This window comes from Phoca vitulina, unplaced genomic scaffold (assembly GCF_004348235.1).
Source record: "Phoca vitulina isolate PV1807 unplaced genomic scaffold, GSC_HSeal_1.0 scaffold11, whole genome shotgun sequence".
NCBI classification, from domain to species: domain Eukaryota; kingdom Metazoa; phylum Chordata; class Mammalia; order Carnivora; family Phocidae; genus Phoca; species Phoca vitulina.
Window position 1 is genome coordinate 41,592,010 of NW_022589714.1, and position 24,678 is coordinate 41,616,687.

The 24,678-nt window shown below is 41.1% G+C and overlaps 1 protein-coding gene across 1 annotated transcript in view; it reads right to left on the reverse strand.

Annotated features, from left to right (window-relative positions):
- The window catches only part of LOC116635617 (adenylate cyclase type 10-like), a 44,819-nt gene that overhangs the window by 2,803 nt on the left and 17,338 nt on the right, over positions 1-24,678 (reverse strand). The window contains exons 9-27 of the mRNA XM_032409848.1: positions 24,331-24,452; positions 22,170-22,246; positions 21,876-22,065; positions 21,331-21,386; positions 20,407-20,560; positions 20,056-20,245; positions 18,776-18,862; positions 17,323-17,594; positions 16,654-16,787; positions 15,903-16,031; positions 14,636-14,911; positions 13,273-13,602; positions 9,335-9,398; positions 7,903-8,122; positions 7,416-7,541; positions 4,390-4,562; positions 3,518-3,677; positions 1,336-1,540; positions 1,150-1,246 (exon numbers count right to left, since the gene is read on the reverse strand). Coding sequence (XP_032265739.1) covers positions 1,150-1,246; positions 1,336-1,540; positions 3,518-3,677; positions 4,390-4,562; positions 7,416-7,541; positions 7,903-8,122; positions 9,335-9,398; positions 13,273-13,602; positions 14,636-14,911; positions 15,903-16,031; positions 16,654-16,787; positions 17,323-17,594; positions 18,776-18,862; positions 20,056-20,245; positions 20,407-20,560; positions 21,331-21,386; positions 21,876-22,065; positions 22,170-22,246; positions 24,331-24,452 — 3,062 coding nt within the window. The remainder of the gene's footprint in view (positions 1-1,149; positions 1,247-1,335; positions 1,541-3,517; positions 3,678-4,389; positions 4,563-7,415; positions 7,542-7,902; positions 8,123-9,334; positions 9,399-13,272; positions 13,603-14,635; positions 14,912-15,902; positions 16,032-16,653; positions 16,788-17,322; positions 17,595-18,775; positions 18,863-20,055; positions 20,246-20,406; positions 20,561-21,330; positions 21,387-21,875; positions 22,066-22,169; positions 22,247-24,330; positions 24,453-24,678) is intronic.

Here is a 24,678-nt window from a genome sequence, read left to right on the forward strand (position 1 = left end):
AATCCTTCTAATAAGATGGGAGGGATGGGAGGTAAAAGTCTTTAGAAAGTCAGAGATGCAGAATAGCCCTGCCTGGAGGGGTAAAAGGCAGTAGCTTAAATGACCCGATGGTGTCCTTAAGTTTCTACCCTTTCCCACTGATAAGACTCTGGTACCCCACATTACCACATGGCCAGAGATGAGTGGACCCCCAGCATGACATTACTCTGAGAGTTTAGAATGCAGCTGTGCTCACAGTGTTGAATGAAATGCAGACACTCGCCAAAGGGCCGACATAGCAATCCTGTGGATAGAGAAGGTAACCAGGCTAGGATCAGTTGTCAGTGTAGGAACTGGTATAGAAGGTATGTGGTACAGGGGAGCAGACAACATCTGAAATGCAGACACCCTGAGTCACATATGTGGTTCTTAGACTTTAAGAAATCAGGGGCTAGGATCAGGGACCATGCCCAAGGGATAGGCTCATGACTACCTGTGTTCCAAACACAGGGCCCTATCTGAACCCTTCAGGAGTATAGCAGAGCCCTGCACAAAATTTACCTTTTCCGTAAAGCAGCAGATCTAAGCAAGCAGAATAGAAGCAGGCCAGGCCAAGGACATCATGACCCTGGGAAATGAGCGCCCACTGACTCTCCAGCACATGGACACATAGGTCAAATCTGCCAAGAGACAGAGCCACTGGGACCAGCTAGGGCATGGGGAGGATGGTAGAGGAGAGGAGGGGATCTTACATCTCCAAAGTAGCCTAACATCCCCTAGATCTTCTTGCCTTATCTCTATTTACATAGAAAGTATCTGTGCCTGCAATCAGACCTGCCTCTAAGCAAGGGAAGTGGGAAAATGCCTGAGCCAGTTTCCAGGTTCTTTCTTGAGCTACTGCAATTACCTACCCCCTGCGGAGAAATGAAGCAGAAGGAGGAGAAGGAAGAGAAGGGGGAGAAAGTGGGGAAGGGGAGGAGGAGGAGGAGTATGCATTTCCACTCCCAAACCCCACACTTAAAGACAATGCTTCCTGGAATGACTAGAGAAGAGACAGCCTTGGCTGTAAGAAATGGAATAGCATCTCCCTCTCCATTTCAAACTTCTTTGGGAGACCATACCCTCCCCTCTTAGACAACAAATACAAATGGCAGAAAATGATCTTAATACTTCTTCTTCAGAAAAGCAGATCTGAAGAGAACTGAGAGAACCAGATTCTCCAGAGCTGGTTTCTTGAGGTGTCTGCATATCTCATGAGCTTGAAAACCTAAGGAGGTCAAAGAGCATTGTGAGAGGCCTAGTGGTGAACTTGGCTTCTCTAAAAGCCCTAGGCCCACCAGCTCCAAGCCCCATTACCCAGCTTGATGGAGAAGTCCAGATGGCCAAGGCAGAGTTTGGTGTAGGCCAAGGCCTGCATGAGCTGCGCTGTGGCCAATAATCCCTCCCTGGAGAACCAACACAGGCTGCTTTTCTGAATGGCCATCTGCTCACACTGCAGCCAATTGTCTCTGTCACCCATATTCTGGGAGAACTGGGATAGGGCCACATAGGTAGAGACAACCTGTGGGGCAACAAACATGGGGCAAAATATTCTGACTGTACATTCACGCTACACTTCCATCTTGTCCCTTTCCTGCATAAGAGCCCACTATGGTGCCTTGTTGCCCACCTGACCAGGGATTGCTGGTATCCCTATCACTCTCCCCGACTCCTGCTATGAAAACACACTCCTTGTTGTCCCCATACTTCTAATTTGATCATTCCCACCACCTGATCTTTAAACAAACTATTTTCTCTACCTGCCCTTCTTCTTGTTCTCCGATCCCAGACTTCCCCTTCAAGACACTGGCCAAACTGTACTTCTATGTTTTCCCTAATGAAGGCCTCTGATACTTGTTCATTAGAACTCTTCAGAACTGCTGCCTAGATGTCTGTTATAAGTATGTGCTCATTTGACATCACTGATGACTCTCTTCTTGAGACACTGTCTTCACTAGGTTTTGAGGACATCATACTCTCTTGGCAACTACTCAGTTTCTTTTGCTGATTTCTCCTTATGACCCTGACCTCTTAACATTGGAGCTGTTAACTCAGTCCTTGGACCTTTTCTCATTCCCTTGTGGAGCTCATCTAGTTTCATGGCTTTAGATACCATTTACACACTGATGACCCCTGTATTTCTACTTCCAGCCCAGACTTCTCCCATGCACCCCACATTCATATATTCAGCTGCCTACCTAACACCTCCATCTAGATGTCTAATAGGCATCTCAAATTAAACATGTCTAAAACCTGGCTTCAGTCTTCCCCCAAATCTGTTTCTTGTGCATACTGCCCCATCCCAATTAAGAGCATCTCTATCCGTCTAGAAGTCCAGGTTGCAAATCTTGGGATTATCCTTGACTCTTTTTTCTCTCCCATCCCAGAAATGATCCATTTGGTGAATCCTGTCAGTTTTCGCTTGACAGAGGACCACTCCTCCTGCTTCCTCTGCCACCACAACAATTCAAGCCAACTATCTCTTGCCTGTATTGCTGGGATAGTCTCCTAACTTGCCTCCCTGCTTCCTCTCTTGCCTCCTTCAGTTGATTCTCAATACAGCAGACAGAATGATCCTATTAAAATATAAGTAGACTCTGTCACTCCTCTTCTCAGAACCTACCACTTGCTTCTCATCTTCTGTAGAGTAAAAGTCCAAACCCGTAGAATGGCCCACAAGGCTACGCCTTCTGCCATCCACCCTCTCCTGGCTCTCTGACTCACCTCCTGGTTCTGTCTCCTCCCCTCTAGTCACGCTGGCCTCCTCACTGTTCCTCAAACACGGACAGCATGCTTGTGCACCACTGTGCCTTCTGCCTGTCCACTCTTCTCCCTGATAGCCATATGGCTTACTTTCTCACCTCCTTCAGATATTTCCCAGATGTCACCTGCTTGTTGAGGCTTTCCCTGCCATCTTGTTTAAAACTGCACCCCATCCCCCAGCTCCCAGAACCCCATGGCCCCTTGCCTCCACTTAATTTTTCTCCACTGCACTTATTATCAACTAACATTCCATATATTTCACTGATCTATTGTCTGTTTCCCTGGAACCAAGATCAGTGCCTGGCACATAATGGGTATTCATCAAATATTTATTGAACAGATGGATAAAAAAGATAGACAGACAGATGGACACTAAAATTAGGAAGATATTTCCCTTCCTTCTTTTTTCCTAAGTCGGCAATTCAAGTCCTTTTTTAGCTCACGGACTCCTTTGAGAATCCGATGAAAGCTATGACCTGTTCCCCACCTCCCTCCACTCGTCAAGTGTTCTTTTGAATATACACACCAAAGCTGACATTCAGTTTAGGGAACTCACAGACAGCCACACCTGAAAACCCATCTAAAAACTGCAATATGAGAAATGCTGCTCAAACATATGATCAGTGTGTCTCATAGAGTCTGGGTTATTGTGGAGTCATGCTAAACCCAGGAATCTCTCTCCTTAGCATTTTAGGTTTCCGAGTGAGGTCCAGAGGGAAAGGAAGGACTTGCTTACCTGGGCTTCATTTGCAAACTCCTCAGCAGAATTCTTCTGCATGAGAGTGGCGAGGCAGGCAAACCTGCGGCTGCTGGCTGTGGTGTCCAGGTTATAGAGCTGCCAGAGCAGGGAGAGGCAGTGGACCCGCTGCTGCAGGACTGCCAGCTTCTTCTTACTGCTGTGAAGCACAGAGCGCTTAGCATGCCCTTAGTCTGCACCACTGCCCCACTGTCCCTCACCACAAAAATCCAAATCTATTCATCAGAGGGCCATCTACAGACTTTCAAACTCAGACATGTTCCTGGGATCCCCATAAGTCTTTTTAAATCATACCTCTTTTTTTTTTTTTTTTAAATAGGCCCAGCGTGGGACTTGAACTCACGTCCCTGAGATTAAGAGTCCTGTGCTCTTACTGACTGAGCCAGCCAGGCGTCCCAAATCATCCCTCTTGATTGAAAAATTTCGAAGAAGTATTTTTAAAAAGGTTCATTCTTTGAATTGCTATTTTGAATATATTTCCTATAAATTATTATAGCTCAATAATTGGGTAGCAATTTAATACTTTGTATGTATATCAGAAATAATATTGATACATATATGTATATATGTGTACACATGTATACACACATACATATGTGTATCTTGATTTGAAAGAGACAGGGCAATATGTATCTTTATTTGAAAAATACAGAGTAACACCATGCTTCAAAAACAAAAGAAGTCCTCACTCTGCTACATTTCATTGGCTCAGAGAGTAAGGTAGAAGAACTGGAAGTGCTACAGGCTTGAAAGAGGAGTCTTAGGTCAATAGAGGCAACACTCCAGGCCCAGTCCTAGTTTAGTTCTCTGTGGCCCTAAAGGGACCGGGATGACTCGGCTAGGCTCCTCACTTCTCACTAGGGTTGTTTGGAGGTTGGCTTAGGGAACAGGAATGCCAATATTTTTCCAGGAATGTTTGGAAAAAGACACCAAACCAGGTCCAAGGGAAATTCCTTTTCAGCAGTCGAAGGGCTTGCCTGGCCAGTTTTTTGGCCAACGTGATCTGTCCCATGTTGAAACAGACCTGGAGATGGGAAAATGAGAAACAGTAATGTAAATGTGGGAAGAGTACTACGGATGAGGCTCTGGTCATTTGGGGCTAGTACTTGGGCTGCTGAGGCGCTAGAGTGAGAGAGCTGCAGCAGGGCCTGGCCATACTAACGAGCACCAGCAGGGCCATGTGCAGGTAAAGGAATGAGAAAATAGGATTGTGGAGAAAACACCCTCTTTTCCCATCTCCCACGTTTGTCAGTAAGAAGGCTGTGATTTGGAAAGTGATGCTGCTGGACTGAGATGAGACTGTCATGCAGCAGAGACCCAGATGTTTCAGATGCCACTGAAAGGATCTGAAATGTCACCAAATCCCTTATCTGTCTTCCTTAAATAGGTTGTGCTGCCACTGTGCATGTGGGGGTAGGAGTTGAAGAACTACCCTGAGGTTATCATATCCTTCATGTTTTAAGACTAAATCCTCCAAGAAAGTGATAAAGTCTGGTGATTCAAGAACAATCTTGGGAAGACTGCACAATAACTTCTTATAAAGGGAAAGAAATAATTATTTAAACTTACTCAAAGACCTCTGGATTGAAACGCAGATAATACAATACTATGGAAAACTCTAATATTCTCTTTGGCATTCAAAGGCATTATACACATCAGGTTTACTCTCCTAGCCAGATTATCTTAAGGTTTACATTGAAATTAGTTTTTATTTTAATTATTTTTAAATTTTAAAGCTCAGCTCTCTAACAAAACATCCCCCATGGTTTTAGGGAGTCATTATGTATAAATTGATAATTATCCCAACACATTTGTTCTGTTGATTTAATAGTAGTGAGGCTGGGAAAAGTTGCTGAGCTGTCCTGAGTTATTTTATAAATAAATTTACTCCAATATGTCCTTTGTAAATAGAGTGTCTTGTGGCATGCTTTCCCTAGAGCTTCTACTTGTTATATAAATCTCATTCCCTGAGGAAATTGTTATGATATAGAATAACCTATGAGGTATATTATTTTTTTTAAAAGCAAGATGTAGAATGGAATATAGAGAGCTCCTATTTGTGTATAACAAAGGAAAGGGGAGACCATATACATTTCTGTATGCCAAACCCCTCTGGTAGAATACATAAAGATTCATAACGTCAGGGAAGGGACATAGTAGCTGAGTGATGGGGTTGGGGGGTGGGGAGACTTCCAGATGTATGTTCTTTTTTTTCCCCCTAGCTTTATTGAGATGTATTTGACACAAAGCATTGTGTAAGTTTAAGATGTATGACATGATTTTTTATTGAGATATAACTGACATATAACATGTTAGTTTTAGGCGTCCAACATAAATTTTTTTCTTGATGAGAACTTTTAAGATCTATTCCCTCAGCAACTTTCAAATACATAATACAGCATTGTTCACTATAGTCACTATGCTGTACATTATACCCCTAGGACTTATTTATCTTATAACTGGAAGTTTGTACCTTTTGATCACCTTCACCCTTATGTCCAGCCCCCAGCTGTCCTGAAATTAGTTTACATGTACTCCACTGAACAAAGGACATGAATAAGCAATTGACAGAAAAATAAATGACTGGTAAACATACAAAAATAATGTACCTTATTAAGAAATACACATTAAAGCACAATATAACTTTCATCTACAGATTAGCAAGTTTAAAACAGACTGATAACATCTGATGTAAGGATGTGAAGAACTGGGAAAAATTCGAATTGATATACAGACGGTTCCTGACTTACAATGGTTTGAATTAACAATGTTTTGACTTTCACCCAATGGTGTGAAAGTGATATGCATTCGGTAGAAACTATCCTCTGAATTTTGATCTTTTCCTGGGGGTAGCAATGTATGTATGATATGATACTCTCTCCTGATGCTGGGTGGCAGCAGTGGATGCACTCCCTGTCAGCAATGCGATCATAAGGGTAAACGACCAATAGACTTACAATCATTCTGTCCCCGTATAACCATTCTGTTTTTCACTTTCAGTAGAGTACCCAGTAAGTTACATGAGATACTCAACGCTTTATTCTAAAATAGGCTTTGCGTTAGATAATTTTGCCCAACTGTAGGCTAATGTAAGTATTCTCACTGAGTATGTTTAAGGTAAGAGGCTACACTACAATGTTTGGTAGGTTAGGTATATTAAATGCATTTTCAACTTGTGATAGGTATACTAGTTTTGACTAAATGATATTTTCAACTTATCATGGGTTTATTGAGATGTAACCCCATCATAAGTCAAGGAAGATGTGTAATTTTGATGGACAATTTGGCAATACATTTATTAAATGTAAAATCATTCCTATCTCTCACCTTAGCATTTCTGCCTCTGGAAATTTCTATTACAGAAACATTTTTACAAGGGAAACAAGAGATATTTACAAGAATATTCACTGTAGCAACGCTTATAAAAATCTCAAATTAGAGACAACCTAAATGCATGTGAAGAAGGGACTGATTAAACTTTGATATGAGCATACAATGGAGTACTTGGCAGCTGTAACTGATTGGATGTACACTAATATGCAAAAATGTTCAGTCTGTACTGTTAAGAATAAAAGTCAGCTACAGAAGAGAATATAGAATATGATTCTATTTAAAAAACAACAGAAAATAATAATGGTATGCCTATGTGTGTATATCTGGTGGAATTAGCACATTATTAACTATGCTGGGGGTAGCATGGAGCTCTTTTCACTTTCTCCATATCATGTATTAATGTTTTGAATTTGTAAAATCTTTTCGCACATTATCACATTTACAATTGCATACAAAAAAAAAAACAAAGAGATTTTTAAAAGAAATAATAGGGTAACCCTCAAGGAGAAATAACTCAAACTTCAGGGCCCTGCCCTTACTTTACCTCTGACCGAAGACAGCAGAAAATGGCTTCCTCAAACTGACAGATCTTCACTTTGTGCTTTTTCAAAAATGAGAATGCTGAGGGCTGGCCCAGAAGACTGCTTGCCTTCCTCAAATAAAAGAAGGCCTCCGAACAAGACAAGGGATGGAGAAACAGGATTAGGATTTGGATGACCCTACTGGTGTGATGAGGACGAAGGATGGAGGAAGGTTATGATGAGGTCAAGATTTGGATTGGAATCAGAATGCGTTCACAGTGAGAAACAGGGAGCTGGATGGCCCGCGCAAGTCAGGGGCAGGGCTGGCAGTGGTTGGTGCTCTTGGACTACCACGTTCCCACTTCGTGTTTTCTCCTAAACCCCTTCCAGCACCTTTCTCTCTCCACTTTGCTCCATTTTTCACCCAAGCTGACTTGACAGTAAGAAATCCCCACCAAATTCCCCAAGTGAAAGGGCTCAGCTCAGGGGCTGGGAGCAGAGCTTGCTCACCATGTAATTATCTGACAGGTCCAAGGAGGCTGCAGCAGCCTCCAGCAGGTAATAAAATGCACATGTGGTTTCTCCGATGACCAGGCAGTGCTGGGTGAGGGGTGAGAGCACTAACTGCAGGATTTCCTCACAGTGACAGGGCTTTGTGGTCAACATGTCTTTCTCGGGGCTGGTCTGAGCCAGCTTCTTGTTCACCTGATCCAGGAACTCTTCCTCTGTTCTTTGTGGAGAGAAGATGAATGGAGAGTGGTCACAAAGCAGCCACTCTTCTCGGGGCATTCCCAGATCTCCAAGCCACTGTTTCCAGGAAGCTTTCCTTTATGACTCATCAATTCTATGTTTAGCCTTCTCCTCCATCATTCCATAAGTTTTTGAAAGTCAGGGACCTGATCTATACTGTCAAAGCCCTAAGGAATTTTTTAAAAACCTAAAGCCAATCTAAGTACCTCATAGACTAAATGGGGAAACAACTTCACCTGAAGAGTAAACTAACAACGTGAAATAAAAACATGAACATGATACAAGGCAATAAGTAATAATACATTTCTCTATTAGCATATTTGAACTTTGTCACAACACATTTGAACGTGATTTTATACAACACCATCTTATCCTACAACAACCCTGTCTTTCAGGCAGGCAAAAACTACCTTCCTTCTACCATTGAGGAAACTGAGGCTTGGAAAGCTTAAGTGACTTCTAAATGACCTCACAGCTACTGAATAGAACTAAAACTAGAGCTCACTTCTCTACTAGTCCAGTGCACTCCCCACAAACACCATGAGTTCAAAAGAGGTTAGATCTCTCAGACAGAATGATTGAAAAAGATGGAAACTGAGGAGGGCTTTGAAGAATGGTAAACACTCTGATAAATAGAAGGATGTGGAGGCCACTTAGTATTTCAAAAAGGGGGAATTGTGTGAGCAGGGATATACAGGTGAGTGTGGGGATGATTCATGTAGAGTACAGATTTTTCTTTGAAAACCATAAGAAATTAGGTTGGATAAGCAGGACAGGAAACTCTAGAGTGGCTGGTAAACTCAAGGTAGGGACATTTAAAATCGATAGGCTAGGCATTACAAAGCCAGGAGGCACATGATTAGGAAATGTAAATTCCTTTTAATATCATCTGGGATCAAACATAATTGAGAAGACAAATTTATAGCAGAGAAAAATCTGCTCTGCGTACAATTCATCTGAGAGTTATTAAATGAAGCTTTTCCTAAACACTAAGAAATAATTTCCCTTCGAAGAATCAAAAATTGCCTTTCCAATTCTCTGTTAACTTGAACTCTGGACTGAGTACAAAGATCACTACTCCTGGGTGGTCAGAGGAGTTCCTGGTCTGCAGGTGAGGTGAGTGGCCCAGTTCAGTGGTCACCTGTGTCTCATTTCCTGGCCCCCCACACCCACTCTCAGCGTCTCCATTTACCTGCAGTGTTCACTTGTGAAGGCCTCCTGACTTCTGAATGGTCTTGTCTGGAACTGAAAACTATCTGTAGGGAGAAAAATATCATCTTCCATTATCCATCTTTGTATTAACTGAGAACATTTCCAATTCCTGACTACTTCTCCGAAGCTTAGTTCATGACCTAATTGCCTCCCCCATTGTTAAAATGGTAAGTTTAGGTTTAATATTAACCTACACACAAAATAGAATGGTGGATCACAAATTCCTTACTGGCAACTATTTATGATTCAAATAGTAACTCCTCTCAAACCTCCCAAACCAGCCCGATTCAATTTGCTAGAAAAATGAATAAAGAATATGTCTACCCGGTTTGACGGCTACTTCTAATAGAAGAAATCCCTGAATATATCTGGATTGAATTTCTGACCAGATGAGAGTGGACCACAGAGCTAGACCTAGTGAGGAAAATCATGAGGGCACCAGATGCCACAGTCCACTAGAGTCACAGTGGCCAGCAGGGGGTTTCAGCTTTACCTAGCTGGCCTTAAACAGCCCTTATCCCTCAGATTTGACTCTTCCTCTGCAGCTGCCTTCTCACAGATCAAAAAGCAAAAACTGGGAATGATGAGGAGATGTTACCATTATGGCTCAGAAGCACGGATGGCATGATTGAAAGGGGGTCCCCAAGAACTGTTACAGGGAGGACTTGTGTTAAGTAGAAGGACCAGCTCTCTGAATGCGGAACCGTGTCAAATAAGGTAGGGTAAAGTTAAGACTCCGGTAACTAAAGAACCTGGAGTTTGGCAGCACTACCGCAACACACAATTTCCAGGGGCACCATCACATCATAGCATGTGTGACTAGCGCCCTCTAGATGTGTGCAGTACCTGTTCCACATGGCCACGCACAGAGACCTGAATCTGGGAAGTGTCCTCAGGGCTTGGTCGTGCTGGGAAGGTCTTGAGCCTCTCTCTAGACTGATCAGGCTGTGTATTCTCAAGCTGACACTAACTATGAATGATAGGGTAATTTCTTCACAATCCTAGACTAGGACATTCACTGTTACTTTCCTCTTTCTCCTTGGAAAGTACAAAAGTGCAAATGCCCAGAGTTCATCAGCCAATGACTAATTTTTCCAAGTCACTGGTCTACCTTCACAGAGTCATGAGAATGTTACAGCTAGAGCAGACATTAAGAGAATAGATTAACTTCTTGATTTTAGTCCATTACCACCACCAATTCCCCATCTCTCCCTTATCACTCTCCTCTGCCAACACCAACAACTTCTATCAAAGTAGAAAAAGAGAAGATTTGGTTGGGTCTTGACAGCTGTCTTCAAATATGTAAGAAGGGGCAATTCTGATTTGCATTTCCCTGATGTTCAGTGATGTTGAGCATCTTTTCATGTGTCTGTTGGCCATCTGTATGTATTCTTTGGAAAAATGTCTATTCATGTCTGTGCCCATTTTTTAATTGGATTTTTTGTTTTTTGGATACTGAGTTTTGTAAGTTCTTTATATATTTTGGATACTAACCCTTTATCAGATATGTCATTTGCAAATATCTTCTCCCATTCTGTAGGTTGCCTTTTAGTTTTGTTGATTGTTTCCTTTGCCGTGCTAAAGCTTTTTATTTTGATGTAGTCCCAGTGGTTTATTTTCCCTTGCCTCAGTTGACATATCTAGAAAGAAGATGCTATGGCTGATATCAAAAAGGTCACTGCTTGTGTCTCCTCTAGGATGTTTATGGTTTCAGGGCTCACATTTAGATCTTTAATTCATTTTGAATTTATGTTTGTGTATGGTGTAAGAAAGTGGTCCAGTTTCATACTTTTGCATTTTACTGTCCAGTTTTCCCAATAGCGTTTGTTGGAGAGATAGTCTTTTTCCCAATGGATATTCTTTCCTGCTTTGTCCAAGATTAATTGACCATGTAAGTATGGGTTCATTTCTGGATTTTCTATTCTGTTCCATTGATCTATGTGTCTATTTTTGTGCCAGTACTATACTGTCTTGATCATTAAGCTTTATAATATAACTTGAAGTCCGGAATTGTGATGCCTCCAGCTTTGTTTTTCTTTTTCAAGGTTGCTTTGGCTATTCAGGGTCTTTGGTCATTCAATACAAATTTTAGGATTATTTGTTCTAGCTCTGTGAAAAATGCTGTTGGTATTTGGATAGGGATTGCATTAAAGGTGTAGATTACTTTGGGTAGTATAGACATTTTAACAATATTTGTTTTCCAATCCATGAGCATGGAATGTCTTTCCATTTCTTTGTGTTGTTTTCACTTATCATCAGGGAAATGCAAATCAAAACTACAATGAGAGCTCACCTCACACCTGTCAGAATTGCTAAAATAAACAACATAAGAAACAACAGGTGTTGATGAAGATGTAGAGAAAAGGGAAACTTCTGTTGGTGGGAATGCAAACTGGTGCAGCCACTGTGGAAAACAGTATGCAGGTTCCTCAGAAAGTAAAAAATAGAACTTCCCTATGATCCAGCAATCACTACTAAGTATTTATCCAAAGAGTACAAAAATACTAATTCAAAGGGATACATGCACCCCAATGTTTATAGCAGCATTATCTGCATTAGCCAAAGTACGGAAGCAACCCAAATGTTCATCCATTGATGAATAAAGAAGATGTGGTATGTATGTGTCTGTCTATCTATCTATGGAATATTACTTAGCCATAAAAAAGAATGAAATCTTGCCATCTGCCACGACACAGGTAGAGTCAGAGAGTATAATGCTAAATAAAATAAGTCAGTTAGAGAAAGATACAAACCATATGATTTCACTCATATGTGGAATTTAAGAAACAAAACAAATGAGCAAAGGGAAAAAACAGAGAGGCAAACCAAGAACGAGACTCTTAACTATAGAGAACAAACTGATAGTTACTAGAGGAGAGGGGTTGGGGGATGGGTTAAATAGGTGATGGACAATAAGAAGGGCACTTATGATGAGCACTGGGTGATGTATGGAAGTGCTGAATCACCATATTGTACACCTGAAACTAATATTACACTGTATGTTAACTAACTGGAATTTAAATAAAAACTTAAAAAAAAAAGGCACAACTCTGAAAAATTGGTGAAGTTGCAAGAAGGTAGATTTCATCTTGATGAAAGAAGCTTTCTAACAGTTGTTGACAATGAAATGGGCTGTCCAATAACTGAAAATGTTCATACAAAGAGGATGAACTCTCATTTAGGATGTGGTAGAAGGGCAACCAGCTTTGGGGAACACCCATCCACTAACTCAAACTTCCTCAAGCAACCAACTCCTATTTATCCCTGAGTTCTCACTTTTAGCGTTATCTCCTTCAAGGGAGAGTGTTCCCCTACTCACTTCTCAGGCCGAGCCAACGGCTCCTCCTCTAGGTACCCCAATGCCTGGGTATGCTTTTGCATTGCCTTTACCATGCCATATCAGAATTCTCCATTTGCATGTCTGCATCAAGCCCCAAAACTGATAATTTCAGGGGCCCATGCTTATTCATTCTGTATTCTTAATACCTAGCTGCAGCATCTGATACACACAGGGGCCCCATATATGTGTACAGAGTTTAATAATAATAATAATAACAACAATAACAACAGTAGCTAAAATGTATTGAGCACTAACCGTGTGCCTGGCACTATTCAAAGCATATTATATATTTTAACTCATTCAATTCTCACAGCAACTCTATGAAATTGGTACTGTTATTTTCCTCAATTGAGGCTGGGTAACTTGCCCAAGACTGCCAACCAAAACAAGCATGATTTCTAAAGTTCCTTTTAGCTCTGAAATTACATTTTTCTTATTTCTGGTGCTTCAGGGATAAATGGCTCTTTCTGCCTATTTTTCTCCCTTAATCAGATTCCACCTTTTGGATGAAGAACTCCAAGTACATGAATACAGAGAAGTGCTGCCCACATGTCTTCTTTCTGCTTCCTGGGTTTTACCTTGGGGAGAAGGCAGCTGCAATTTGTCTGTGATCACTTGTGTTAGTACTGAGCCAGTATCTTTGTAACTACAGAACCGGGAGATCCCACTGCAGCTCTTAGCAGAACAGATGGCAAAACGGTGGAAGGGGACAAAGTCCCCCCCATGACAGCTCTGACAGCGGCAGGCCAAATCTTGGAGAAAGCAGGCACATTCAAGGTGCAGGGCTATCTGCTGTGCCTTGGGCCACAGCTCCCAAGCAGCTTCCCGTAATAGTGGCACTCCAAATTCTAGCATCTCTGTTTGAGGTAGAGATAATTCCTCTTGCAGACTGAGAGGAGAGTCAGCATCTGAAATATAGGAAATTTAAGTGAGAGTCTCCCTTAAAGGCCTTTTATGCTATCAGTAGCAAACTCCCAATCACATGCTGCTAGTTTATAAGAAAATTTTGTTTACAATTCCTCTGTATAAAGTATATTACACCAATCTGAGAGTGACATTGACCATATCTTGTACAAAGTACCACAGAGAAGAAATGGTCAGTGGTAAAGAAGCACGCTGAGTAGATTTCTTAGATGGTCCTCCTAAATTGAGTTTTACTACAAATTACTATAAACATCAAATCATCAGAAATGCTCTGTTCAAGGACGCCAGGGTGGCTCAGTCGGTTAAGCGTCTGCCTTCGGCTCAGGTCATGATCTCAGGGTCCTGGGATGGAGCCCCACATGGGCAGGCATCAGGTTCTCTACTCAGCAGGGAGTCTGCTTCTCCCTCTGCCTGCCCCTCCCCCTGCTCGTGTTCTCTCTCTAATGATAAAATCATTAAAAAAAAAAAAAGAAATGCTCTGTTCAAACATAAGGCCCAAACATATTTCAAAGTCAAAGGGAAATTATTTGTGGAATATATGTGCTTTGGGTAGTCTATGCCATAATTTTATTATTTGGAGAATTTGAGATTGCAAGCTATTTACTGTGTATCTTGCTTTGCTCATGTCTGTTTCAATTCCAGATGTGTTTATCTTCCTTGAAAATTTCTAAAATTAGGAACAGTTTATCCTTTTTTTTCTTATTATTTATATCTAGAAACCAATAAAGGATTATGGTAATATTTTCTGAACCATAAATCAAGATATAGATATTTAACACATGGGGTTAACAAGGAGCTAAAATTCTTGGAATTAAAACAATTCTGAAAAATACAGGTTATTCGTTCACTATAATCATGGCTCCTTTGTGATTAAAATAATCACTTCCCCCCATTTCTTAGCCATAGTTTTAGGGAACTGAGGCCCATGATAAAGGATATTGATGTTCTTTTTGAACACAAATATCCCTACCCAAGGCTCTCTGTTCAGGTAAGAACAAGGAAGCAGCTCTTCCTCACCTGACTTTTTCTTCTTCTGCTCTTTGGTTTGTTCAATAATCTTGATAGAGGAAGGCACTAATATTGACTCGGCAGGAAGCTCTTGACTCTTGCTGAACCAGCAGAGCACATGTATATCCACAAGAGCCCTCAGCACCTGAAGTAGCTTGTTTTTATTCCAGCCAGGCAGGAGGTGCTGCAGGAGATCTATGTGGAAGGAGTGACCAATGACTGCAGCACACTTAACCAGCAACTGCTCCTCTAGGCTCAATTGATCCAACTGGTTTACTGCTATTTCTGGAAAACAAAACAAAACAAAACAAGAGAAGTGAACAAGCTTTCTACAAACATAGAATACATTGTGTTGATAATCTGTTCACTTAAAAAAAAAAAGGTTTTGCCGGGCGCCAGAGTGGCTCAGCCGGTTGAGCTTCTGACTCTTGATTTCAGCTCACGTCATGCTCTCAGGTTGTGGCATTGAGCCCTGTGTCAGCCTCCCTGCTCATCAGGGAATCTGCTTGAGAGTCTCTCTCTCTCTCCCTCCCTCTGCCCCTCCCACCCCCTTTCTCTCTCTCAAATAAATAAATACAACTTAAAAAAAAAAAAAAAAGGCTTGCTTTTGGTCCTCCTTCTCCACTCACCCTAACCTCTTGAGAGAGCCTTATCTCTAAGTCCTCATTTGTCCTTATTCCCCATTCATTGTTCAACCACCACCACCACCAACCAGGTTTTCACCACACCCCTGAAACTGTTCTCCCCATGGTCACCAAAACCTTCTTCATTTCTAAAAAGAACATCCCCTATCTGATTATGCCTACTCAATTCTGATGGCTTCTCCATTCTTTATCTCATCAGTCATTATAAACTTACTTTGTCCTCTTCTTATTCAACTCCTGCTATGTGTATAACACTGTCTCTTCACTAGCACCATAGATTTTCTTAAATCTCAGCCACATTATCTCCCTTGCTTACTGCCTCCTCTAGCATAGGAATATGCACAAAGAGAAACTCAGGACCTAATTTTTATCAAATAACTAGAAAACTTCTTAGGCATTAGTCAGACCCAGAGTACAAGGGGCTCACTTAAGTAAAACATTACTCAAGTAGCATTACAAATCTCTTAAAGGCTCTTTGGGCAGTGCCAGAACTTATTTCTAGAAGGCAGGTTTCTTTTTTAGAAGAAAACGGAGCTAGCGTGATAATGAAAGACCTATATTCAACCAATCACCAAATTACTAAGTGCAATGACATCTGTAATTGGTTTGCTTGAGGTTTTCAAGGGACTTGCCTTTTAATAATGGTGGGAGAAGCACAGTATCCAAGTTCACATCATCCCTGACTGTGCAGATATAAAGTTCCTGGTCCTCTTCAGAGCCAGCAGGAAGAATACCATACATTGTAGATTTCATCGCATTGGCTGTAGGGAAAGAAGACTATGACTGAGAAAACACCATGCTCAGTGACTGTAGTTTTAAAGGCACAAAATTACAAGAATTTAGTCAAGGAATTAACAGGATGAAGATAAACAGAGCATGTTTTAAAGTGGCTTACCCCACCCATCCTGCCTGCTAATTTTCTCTTAGAAACTAACGACATTTTCTCTACCATATGGTATCCAACATTTACACTCTTCCTGTTTACTTTCCAGTAGCCCTCTCTTCTATTACATCACAGCCCTCGCATGCCTTTCCAGATTTACACAAACTTCTACCCCTTCCTCTTCTCCCACCCTCCTCCCTTCTCCCACCCCCTACCCAAATCATCAAGTCATCCTCATCAGTAATTAATATGCAATTCTTTATTGAACTCTTATGTTTATAAATCTTCTTTTCCCTATCCCTACCTCCTGGGCTGCTCAAAAAGGAACTATAAGAGATTGACTGGCTCGATTAAGTTCTCTGAGGCAGGCCAGGAAGGCTTCCTCTTGCTTATAATGTTAGTATGGAATGGGCACATGCTTCATAAGGGTCAGGTGATGCCATATCAAAGGATGAACCCCAGCAGCCAGATGACGGTAAAACGCTGGAAGCTAAGCTTACCTGAGAGTGTCTCCCACTTGCTGTTCTTCTCCTCCTTTTGGAGGTCGTGAAAGAGCAATACATCTTTGGAGAGAAGGTCCTGGCATAAGACCTCACAGTAGAGGGGGTTTCCAAAGCACCTGTGGAGAAGGTAGCTGTAGAGAGGTAAGTAGGGGATTGCTGACTAAGATGCCCACTTGAAGAGAGCCAAGTACAGGGATATTTCATACTGAGGAATATTGCTTCTTTTGTTAAAGTCAGCTTTTGATGATATATACTAACAGAGGTAAGCAGCAACACAGAAATATAAAAAAAAAAAAATTCTGATTGGTTTGAAATTTATTTTAGTAGTAACTTCTCTTTTTTAACTATTTTGTTTTTATTGCTGTTAAAAAGAACAAACGTCCCCTTACAAAGAGCCCTAGAAAGTGGCCTGATCACATATAAACTGACACCAGAAGCAAGCCATCCAAGTCCTGTCTTGTGAAAACCTGGATGATAGCCTAGGGAGGTAGCCCTTTACTGGTTTACTAGGAGACTGTCTATCCTTGAATCTGGTCTTGGGCCTCATCATGGTTACTAAAGCCATTCTCTCCCCCAACATGGGTAAGTGAGACCTGAGCCTTCTCACTTATATTATGGCACTGGCTCTGCCCTTAATGAAGTGCTCAGCTAGTCCTAGCCACTCACATCTGCAGCTCTTGGGGGATGCTCACCACCCCCAGTTCCCAACATGCCATTCGCAACAGTGAGGTTGTTGCCAACTTCAAAATGGGCACAAGGACAGCCTGAGAGCTCTGCAGGAAGTGCTGGGCACAGCCACACAGGGTGAAGGTAGAGGTCAATGTCATCACCATGATGATGGGCACAGTGGAGAGTAATGTTTCCAAAAATTCCCAGGAAGCTGCATCCATATATTGGGCTTCGTCAATGAGGAAAATCAGTGGTGTTTCCCTCACTGCCTGAAAATAACAGCAAAGAGTGACAACCTTTGATTAGAAATGAAGTAACCTGATTTTCAAATGTACCATGAATTTCCCAACAGCAATTTAAATAAAATGTCAACACAGGCTGGGATTTTCTGAGTAAAATGTGTCCTAAGTCCAGGTAATATTTTATTTTATAAGTATAAAATATAGCCAGTATATCTAATTTCTAAAGAAATGTCCTGAGGTTCTTTGGACAAGAAAATACTCTAACTGAAAAACTAAATGAACATCAAAATATTCTCCAAATCAAACTTGAAGCTTTCAAACATTTCATTTTGGCAAAGGCTTCAAACTGTGTGGGAATTCATAATACTTTATATCAGTAACTTCCAAACCAGGCTGCACATCAGAATTACCTGAGTACTTGTTAAAACTACCAATTACCAGGCCCTATTCAGGTAAACTTTTAAAAAATATACTCATTTTTAGCCACATTCCCCACTCCCCTGCTGCAGCCAGTAACCATTCTAAGGTGTTTACTGTAATCCTTTTGTTTGTATTGTGTTCTTATGAAAGGTGCATCATTGTTTTGTTAAGTAAACTTTTTATGTAAATGCTACTATGTAGATCTCCTTGTTTCTCTTTTTATTCAGGATTATTTTTAAGACCACTCTGTGTTGCAATGTTTTCATCTATTCCCTTATTTCTAGACTTCTGCATTATGCTGCATAGCTCTCATCCATGAGTTCATGCCATTGCGTCCCTCTCGTCCACAAACGCTGCCGTGAACAGACTCCCTGAGACATAGATCCAAGAGTGGAATTGCTAGGTCAAGAAGACGCATGTTATTAAAATTTGACTAGTTACTTCTAGATTGCTTTCCAGAATGAATACATCAGTTTCTGCTCATAGATATTTTTGACTCTGTAATCTGGGTTAAGGCTTGAGTGTATTTGTAATAAATAGGAGGTAAAACAGCTATCTGCTTGCATTTAGAAACCACTGTTTTAAATTAAGAACCAAGGATCAGGGAAGAGCAAAGAACTTTTCTTGTATTCTGTGCAATAGGATTGATTCAAGGTTAAAGATAGATACAAACAATGAAGATATCACAAATAGGCAGGCCTAAGTCAAGGTGTGCTATGGATAGATTAAAATAAGCACAAACCATCTCCACATATTAAGAGTTAATGGTATGTAGCAAAAATACCCACCTCCTGAAGCACTTGAAAAAAACATGCCTTAACCTTCTTTTGTCTGGTCAGGTCATCCATGTGCGAAACTTTGAAGGACAAGGGAAACTAACCAGGAAAATTATTCATATATTAGCATTCACAATGATGATCTAATAAAAATATACAGGTTCTCCAAAGGGAGCAGACAATGATTCTATTTTGAGTGAGAATGGGTTTCTTCCATAGGACGGGGCATAGGGTCACAAATGCTGATCCAACATCAATATAGAGTTCAGAGAGTAAGATGGAAAGTCAACGGGAGGTTAGAGAGAGAGAAAGAGAGAGACCTCCTTTCCATACCCAGACTCTGGCAAACCCTTAAAGGGTCATGACTAAGAAGTAAAGTGACAGGTTGGACTTAGCAATGTCACTTTAGACAGCTCCAGCACCCCAGTTTTTCCAAGTATGCCCGAATGAATGAGTGCATGAGACTTGTTAGAAAAAATTGCAACGGGCATCTCCTAACATTGTGCTAGGCCATGGCACGTGAGTTACCATGGACCCGAGAGTCAAAGCGAGGCCATTCCTCCAGCACTTTGGCAAGGGCCAGAGCCCCAGGCAAGGCCTGTCTTAAAACGGCTATGCCGAGGACTGCAGAGATTTTACTTTTCTCTATTTTCCATTATATACAATGCCCTGCAGGCTTGGTAGACTAGGCGAAGTGATGGAGGAAGAATAAATGGAATTGTGGACCAGGGAATTCTTAGTCTGCTCACTCTTGGGTACCACGTAAACCCTAGACCACTGGAAGCTTTTGAGATTCAGATGCTGGTTCAAGTGACAAACTCCATGGCATGGCTAGTGTTAAAGAACAAAACATTACAACTGACTTGAGAACACATGGATAAAATTGCTGGGGACGCTCAACTGGTCAGTATCACCCTGACAGATTTAACACTCACATTTACACTATGATCTCTTATATACCACCTCCTTTAAAATGTATGCACTAATCACATAAAGTACTATAATCATCATTTCACAGGTGAAAAAATGTAGTCTCAGGCAAAGTGATTTGTGCCACGACATTCAATTAGCAAGTATTGGAGTCAGTCCTAGAATCTACTTTCCTCAACAAAGAGAAAGCCTGGGTTTTGGTGTCAAAGGGATTTCAAATCTCAACCCTGCCATTGCTAACTATATGTTCTTAGGCTATACATATATGGCCTAAGGGCATTAGATTAGAAAACAATCCTGGGTCCAACTATCCACCAAAAATAACATTAGTATCCAATTCAGAAAGCCATGGCCTTCATTACCTTCACAAAGAAGAGGTCATTAAAAAGGCAGTGAAGAGGTTCCTCCACCATCCCACGGAGCTGTTTGTGTAGGCACTCTTGCCGGTAATAGGCTGGACATGCATCAATCTCAAAGAAGATGGCCATGAGGGTCTGGATGGCATAGAAGCACTGCTTGAAATCTGCTTCCTTCAGCTTCAATGGTAACACCCTGTGAATGTTAATATGGTCACTGGGAGTCCCTTGACCCACAGAGAGGTTACTCACTCCACTAGCCCAAGGATGCTGAATCTAATGATACAAGAGTCTTACCAACAAGGGAAAGGAGCCTCCAGAGAAGTAGACACTGAGCCAGAAAGCAGGAATCTTTACCTGTGTCCTTCCTTTTGGGCTAGGAAGTTTATTTCAGCCAACAGCTGACTTTTTCCATAGCCTTTTCCACCTTCATACAAAACTGCTTGTCCCTTCTTCTGGTGCAAACATTCCCGCTGTGCCATTTGGAAGGCTTCTAATTCTTTCTCCCGGTCTGTAGAGAGACAGGGAGCACCTAATACTCCTGTGTTTTTAGTAGACACTCTATTTATTTTGCAAAGGTAACTCTCAGAATGGTTTTTTCCCCTAGAATCTTGGGCAGAATCCCATTCTTTGATGAGGCTTCACATCTCTTTACATAAAATCAGTTCTGGACTATACAGAAATGTGTGCTGGGCTTGGGGGTTTGCTCTGGAGCCTAAATAATAACATTAAGAATAATTAGGGACCACATAGACATGGGAGCTACTATATCTTCTTAGCTTTTTGTAACATTATAACATTTTAGTTATACTGTATATATATATACATTATAACAATCTAGTCTTCAAAGTTGGTCACGGGCTATGTAAAGATAATAGACTAATAGATATATATGAAGATAAATATAAAGATAGGGAATATATAGTGTGTGTGGTAACAGTCTTGGTGCCCTCTTTATGGTCTCATGATGAGGAATTTTCCTCTAGAGATGATCCACAACAAGCTGAGCAGACCTCAATAGCTGAACTCTGACTTACAAAGATTCTTACTAAATGTTGGTACTTCTCAGGCAAAGTTAGAAGCCTCTACCTGAAGTGTAAACATTCAACATGGAAAAGAAATGGCAAGGCCTCTTCAAAATTAACATAAATTCAGTAAGAAGGTTGCTCTCTATTCTTTTAATATAATGCTTAGAAGCACTTAGTCTTGCATTTTTTAAAAATCACATTTAACCATCTACAGCTGGAAAAAATATGATTTAAGGTAGAAAAGAAAACTCACCTAACAAAGGGTGATTTTTATTTCTCTCTCTGGCCAAATGTCTCCTCCCAAACATTCTGGGAAAAAGGACAAAGGGAAATGCGTCTATTAACAGATTGGGATAGACAGAATGTACATCTCTAAATAGCTAGAAGATAAACTGTCTCATCAGCAAGTACTTTCAGATAATTGAAAAGGTCCAGAGTTCTATATAAGAGTTGTAAAAAAATTAAAAATCTTTGGGAGGAGGAAGGGGAGAAATATTGATTGTTCCAGGCTCAGAGAAGTAAATAAATTGTGAGGTACACAAAGAAAAAAAGAACACCCAGATTCGTGACCTATTGCATTCTCTTCCTGTTGGATAGCAAGAAGTTCACTGAGGAACTAGCTAAGAGCTAAACAGAAAAGCTAAAGATCTCAGACACTAAACCCTCCTCTTATGTCTCTTATTCCAGCACGCCAGGACTCGAAGCATCTTTCTTTCTAGTTTCATACACTCAAACACTGATGATTCCTATACCCTGATTCTGTAAAAGAGATGGGAATAAACTATTAATGACACTCACATACATCTCCTATGGCCAAGGTATTCATACATCTTCCCTGGGTTGGAGATATTTTTCATCATCTTCTCTGGGAGTTTCTTGAAGTTGTAAGCAGGTAGCATGGATCTTAGATATGTTACCTCATCACAGGACACCAAACCTGGATAAGCAGTTATCATTCTGGCCACAAGGCTCACCTTTGGGCCAATAACTGTGTCAGAGAGACAGTAAAGAAAAGGATGGAGAATTTTTGAACCATCTCCTCCACTTTTATCCCCTAAGTCACAGAGCTAATAGTCCAATGTCCTCTTCTACCTGTATATTCGTGTCTCGCTACTGCCCCAATCACGCCACAGAATACTGGTCCGTTGGTAATACTGATGGAAACAAGCCTGGGGGTCCGAAAAGCAACAGTGGGTAAATACAGTCAGAAGCCTCCAAGTCAGGCACTAGAGCTGTGACTCCTCAGATCCAGATGTCTAGTTTTAGAGCTCAGAATAGAAAAGGCCAGAGACTGCTGTCTGTCTACATCACACCATGTGTATAAAGTTACAAAGGAACAAAATAGTCCCCGTACTCATGGAGTTTTAGTTGGGGAGCTATTATCAGCAGAAAGACTAAATAAAAACACCTTATATCTGTTAGATAGTTTATATATGTTTTTTGAAGTACTTTCAAATTGATTACTCCATCTGATCCTTTGAGGAATAATTAACAACAAATATGTGAGGTATGTAGGGCAAATATTTTAACCCCATTTGACAAAATAAAAAACAAAAACCCACAACTGAAGGAGCTAATTAACTTTCCCAGAGTTACACGGCAGAAATCAACAGAAGAGTCAGAATGAGAATCCAGGCCTCCCGACTCCTAGCCCAGTGTTATTTCCACTATACCATGCTGCCTCAGATAAAACCCCAAAATGAAAAGTAGATCAACAGTTATCAATACAGGGTTAATGGATCAATTAATGCTAGAATGTCAGAGTAAAGGAATAATCACAGGGTCAGGCTGTTGATGGAAGCCTTCCTGAAACGAATTAGCCTTTGGAATACATTTTAAAAATAAGTAATATTTTTCATTCATTCATTCGTGTATAAGTTCATTCATTTAACAAGCACTGAGAAGTATGTGCAGTACCAAGTACTGGGCTAGGTGTTTAAAATATCTTGCTCTGGAGAAGTTCAGTTTCGGGCAGCAGGAAGGTGGTAGAAATTGAGGGAGGCGAAGAGACATATTTATAAGTTAGCAAGACAAATACTACATATTAGAGATCGGTATAGCAAATTAACAGAGCAAACAGAATGAATATACTAACTCATACTAGAGAGTTAGAAAAAGCACTCAGAAAGGAGAGGGTGTATGATTGGACTTTGTAAGTTGAAGTACTGTGAAAGCGGGGCAACAGCATTCCTTTCAGTGGGAAAAGGCAGAGACTCTGAAAAGCCTGCTGTGTTTGTGCAAAACTAAGCAGTTCAAGATGGCTACAGCACAGACGGTGTGTCCAGTAGGGACAAGTGAAGGGAGGTGTGGTCCTACCTAGGCCAGGAATGGGAAAGCACTAGAAATATGAATTATTTAAAAAGGGGGCATACACTGTTCCAGGTGAAGAAAAGGTTCAAAGGTAGCAAGTTCATACATAACAAGGAATAATCAGACTTACTTGATGTGAAAATTTACTTGATGTGAAAATTTCATGTGACAGATAAGATATGTGGATGGAGAAAGAGGGTACAACGAGGCATAAATTAGTTTCAAGTTAAATCTACAAATAAACCATTTTCAGTTGTTTACAGAGAGCACAAAAAGTGGCTACAATGCTAACACTATTGTATCTTTGCCATCAAAATTCTCCTGCCTTCTTCTAAGGCCAGGATTGAGGACTTTTACTTGGGCCCATTGCTCAGGGTGAGTAAGAGACACCCAAGACCTAAACCACGCAGTTGGTTCTGCTGCCACACCAAGAATAAGACTAAACATCTTCGGATGTTTCACCATGCTTCCTTTGTCTAAAATGCCCTCTCTCGCTTTCCCCAATTGTTGAACTCCAGCGGTGGTCCCTTCCTATCTTGATAATTGCCCTACAACTTCTCTTCCCATACCTCCCCTCCCTGCAGACAGGCAGCCTTTGTTCTACATTCCCACGACATACAGACATATTATTTGTATTATATTAATTTACACATTTGCTTGTTCCTTTGTGGCGTTCTTAAATCTTGTTATGAGTATTCGGTGCCTCCCTCTTTCACCCCATTAGATGGAAACTTATCTTCATTTTCCCTGGGTATCTATTACATAATTCTGTGCCTAATGATTCCTTAATAGAGCTTATTTTCTGACTTCCCTTAGCATGTTCTCTCCTCTTTAGGCAGATTCTGGACACTCTCAACCCCAGCTACTTGTTACTGCCTCCTACCCTGCCTGAAGAGCCCCCTGGGGCCTGAGAAGCTCCTCTCTGCCCCACCTTCCTCCTCACTTGGTCTCAGCAAGATTCTCCCAGCAGAAGCTGAAGATGCTGAAGGCGCTCTCCAGGGCATGTGCACACTCATCTGGCTTCTTATCCCCGGGAAGGCCAAAAACACAGAGGAACATGCAGCCCTGGGACAGATGACAAAGAAGGAAAAGAGAAGTTTACCTGGGGAAAGAATATGCTTGCCTCAACTGGACCAACTCCCCTGAATGAAGCCAGAGCTTTTCCCCACTGGTTTTCTGTTAGGAATGTTGAATTCTACAGGATTCATGAAATGGACACTCTGGGCCACATCAACATGGAGATTAAAAAAAAGAAGAAGAAGAAATAAAATCTTGATTCAACTAACTCTTC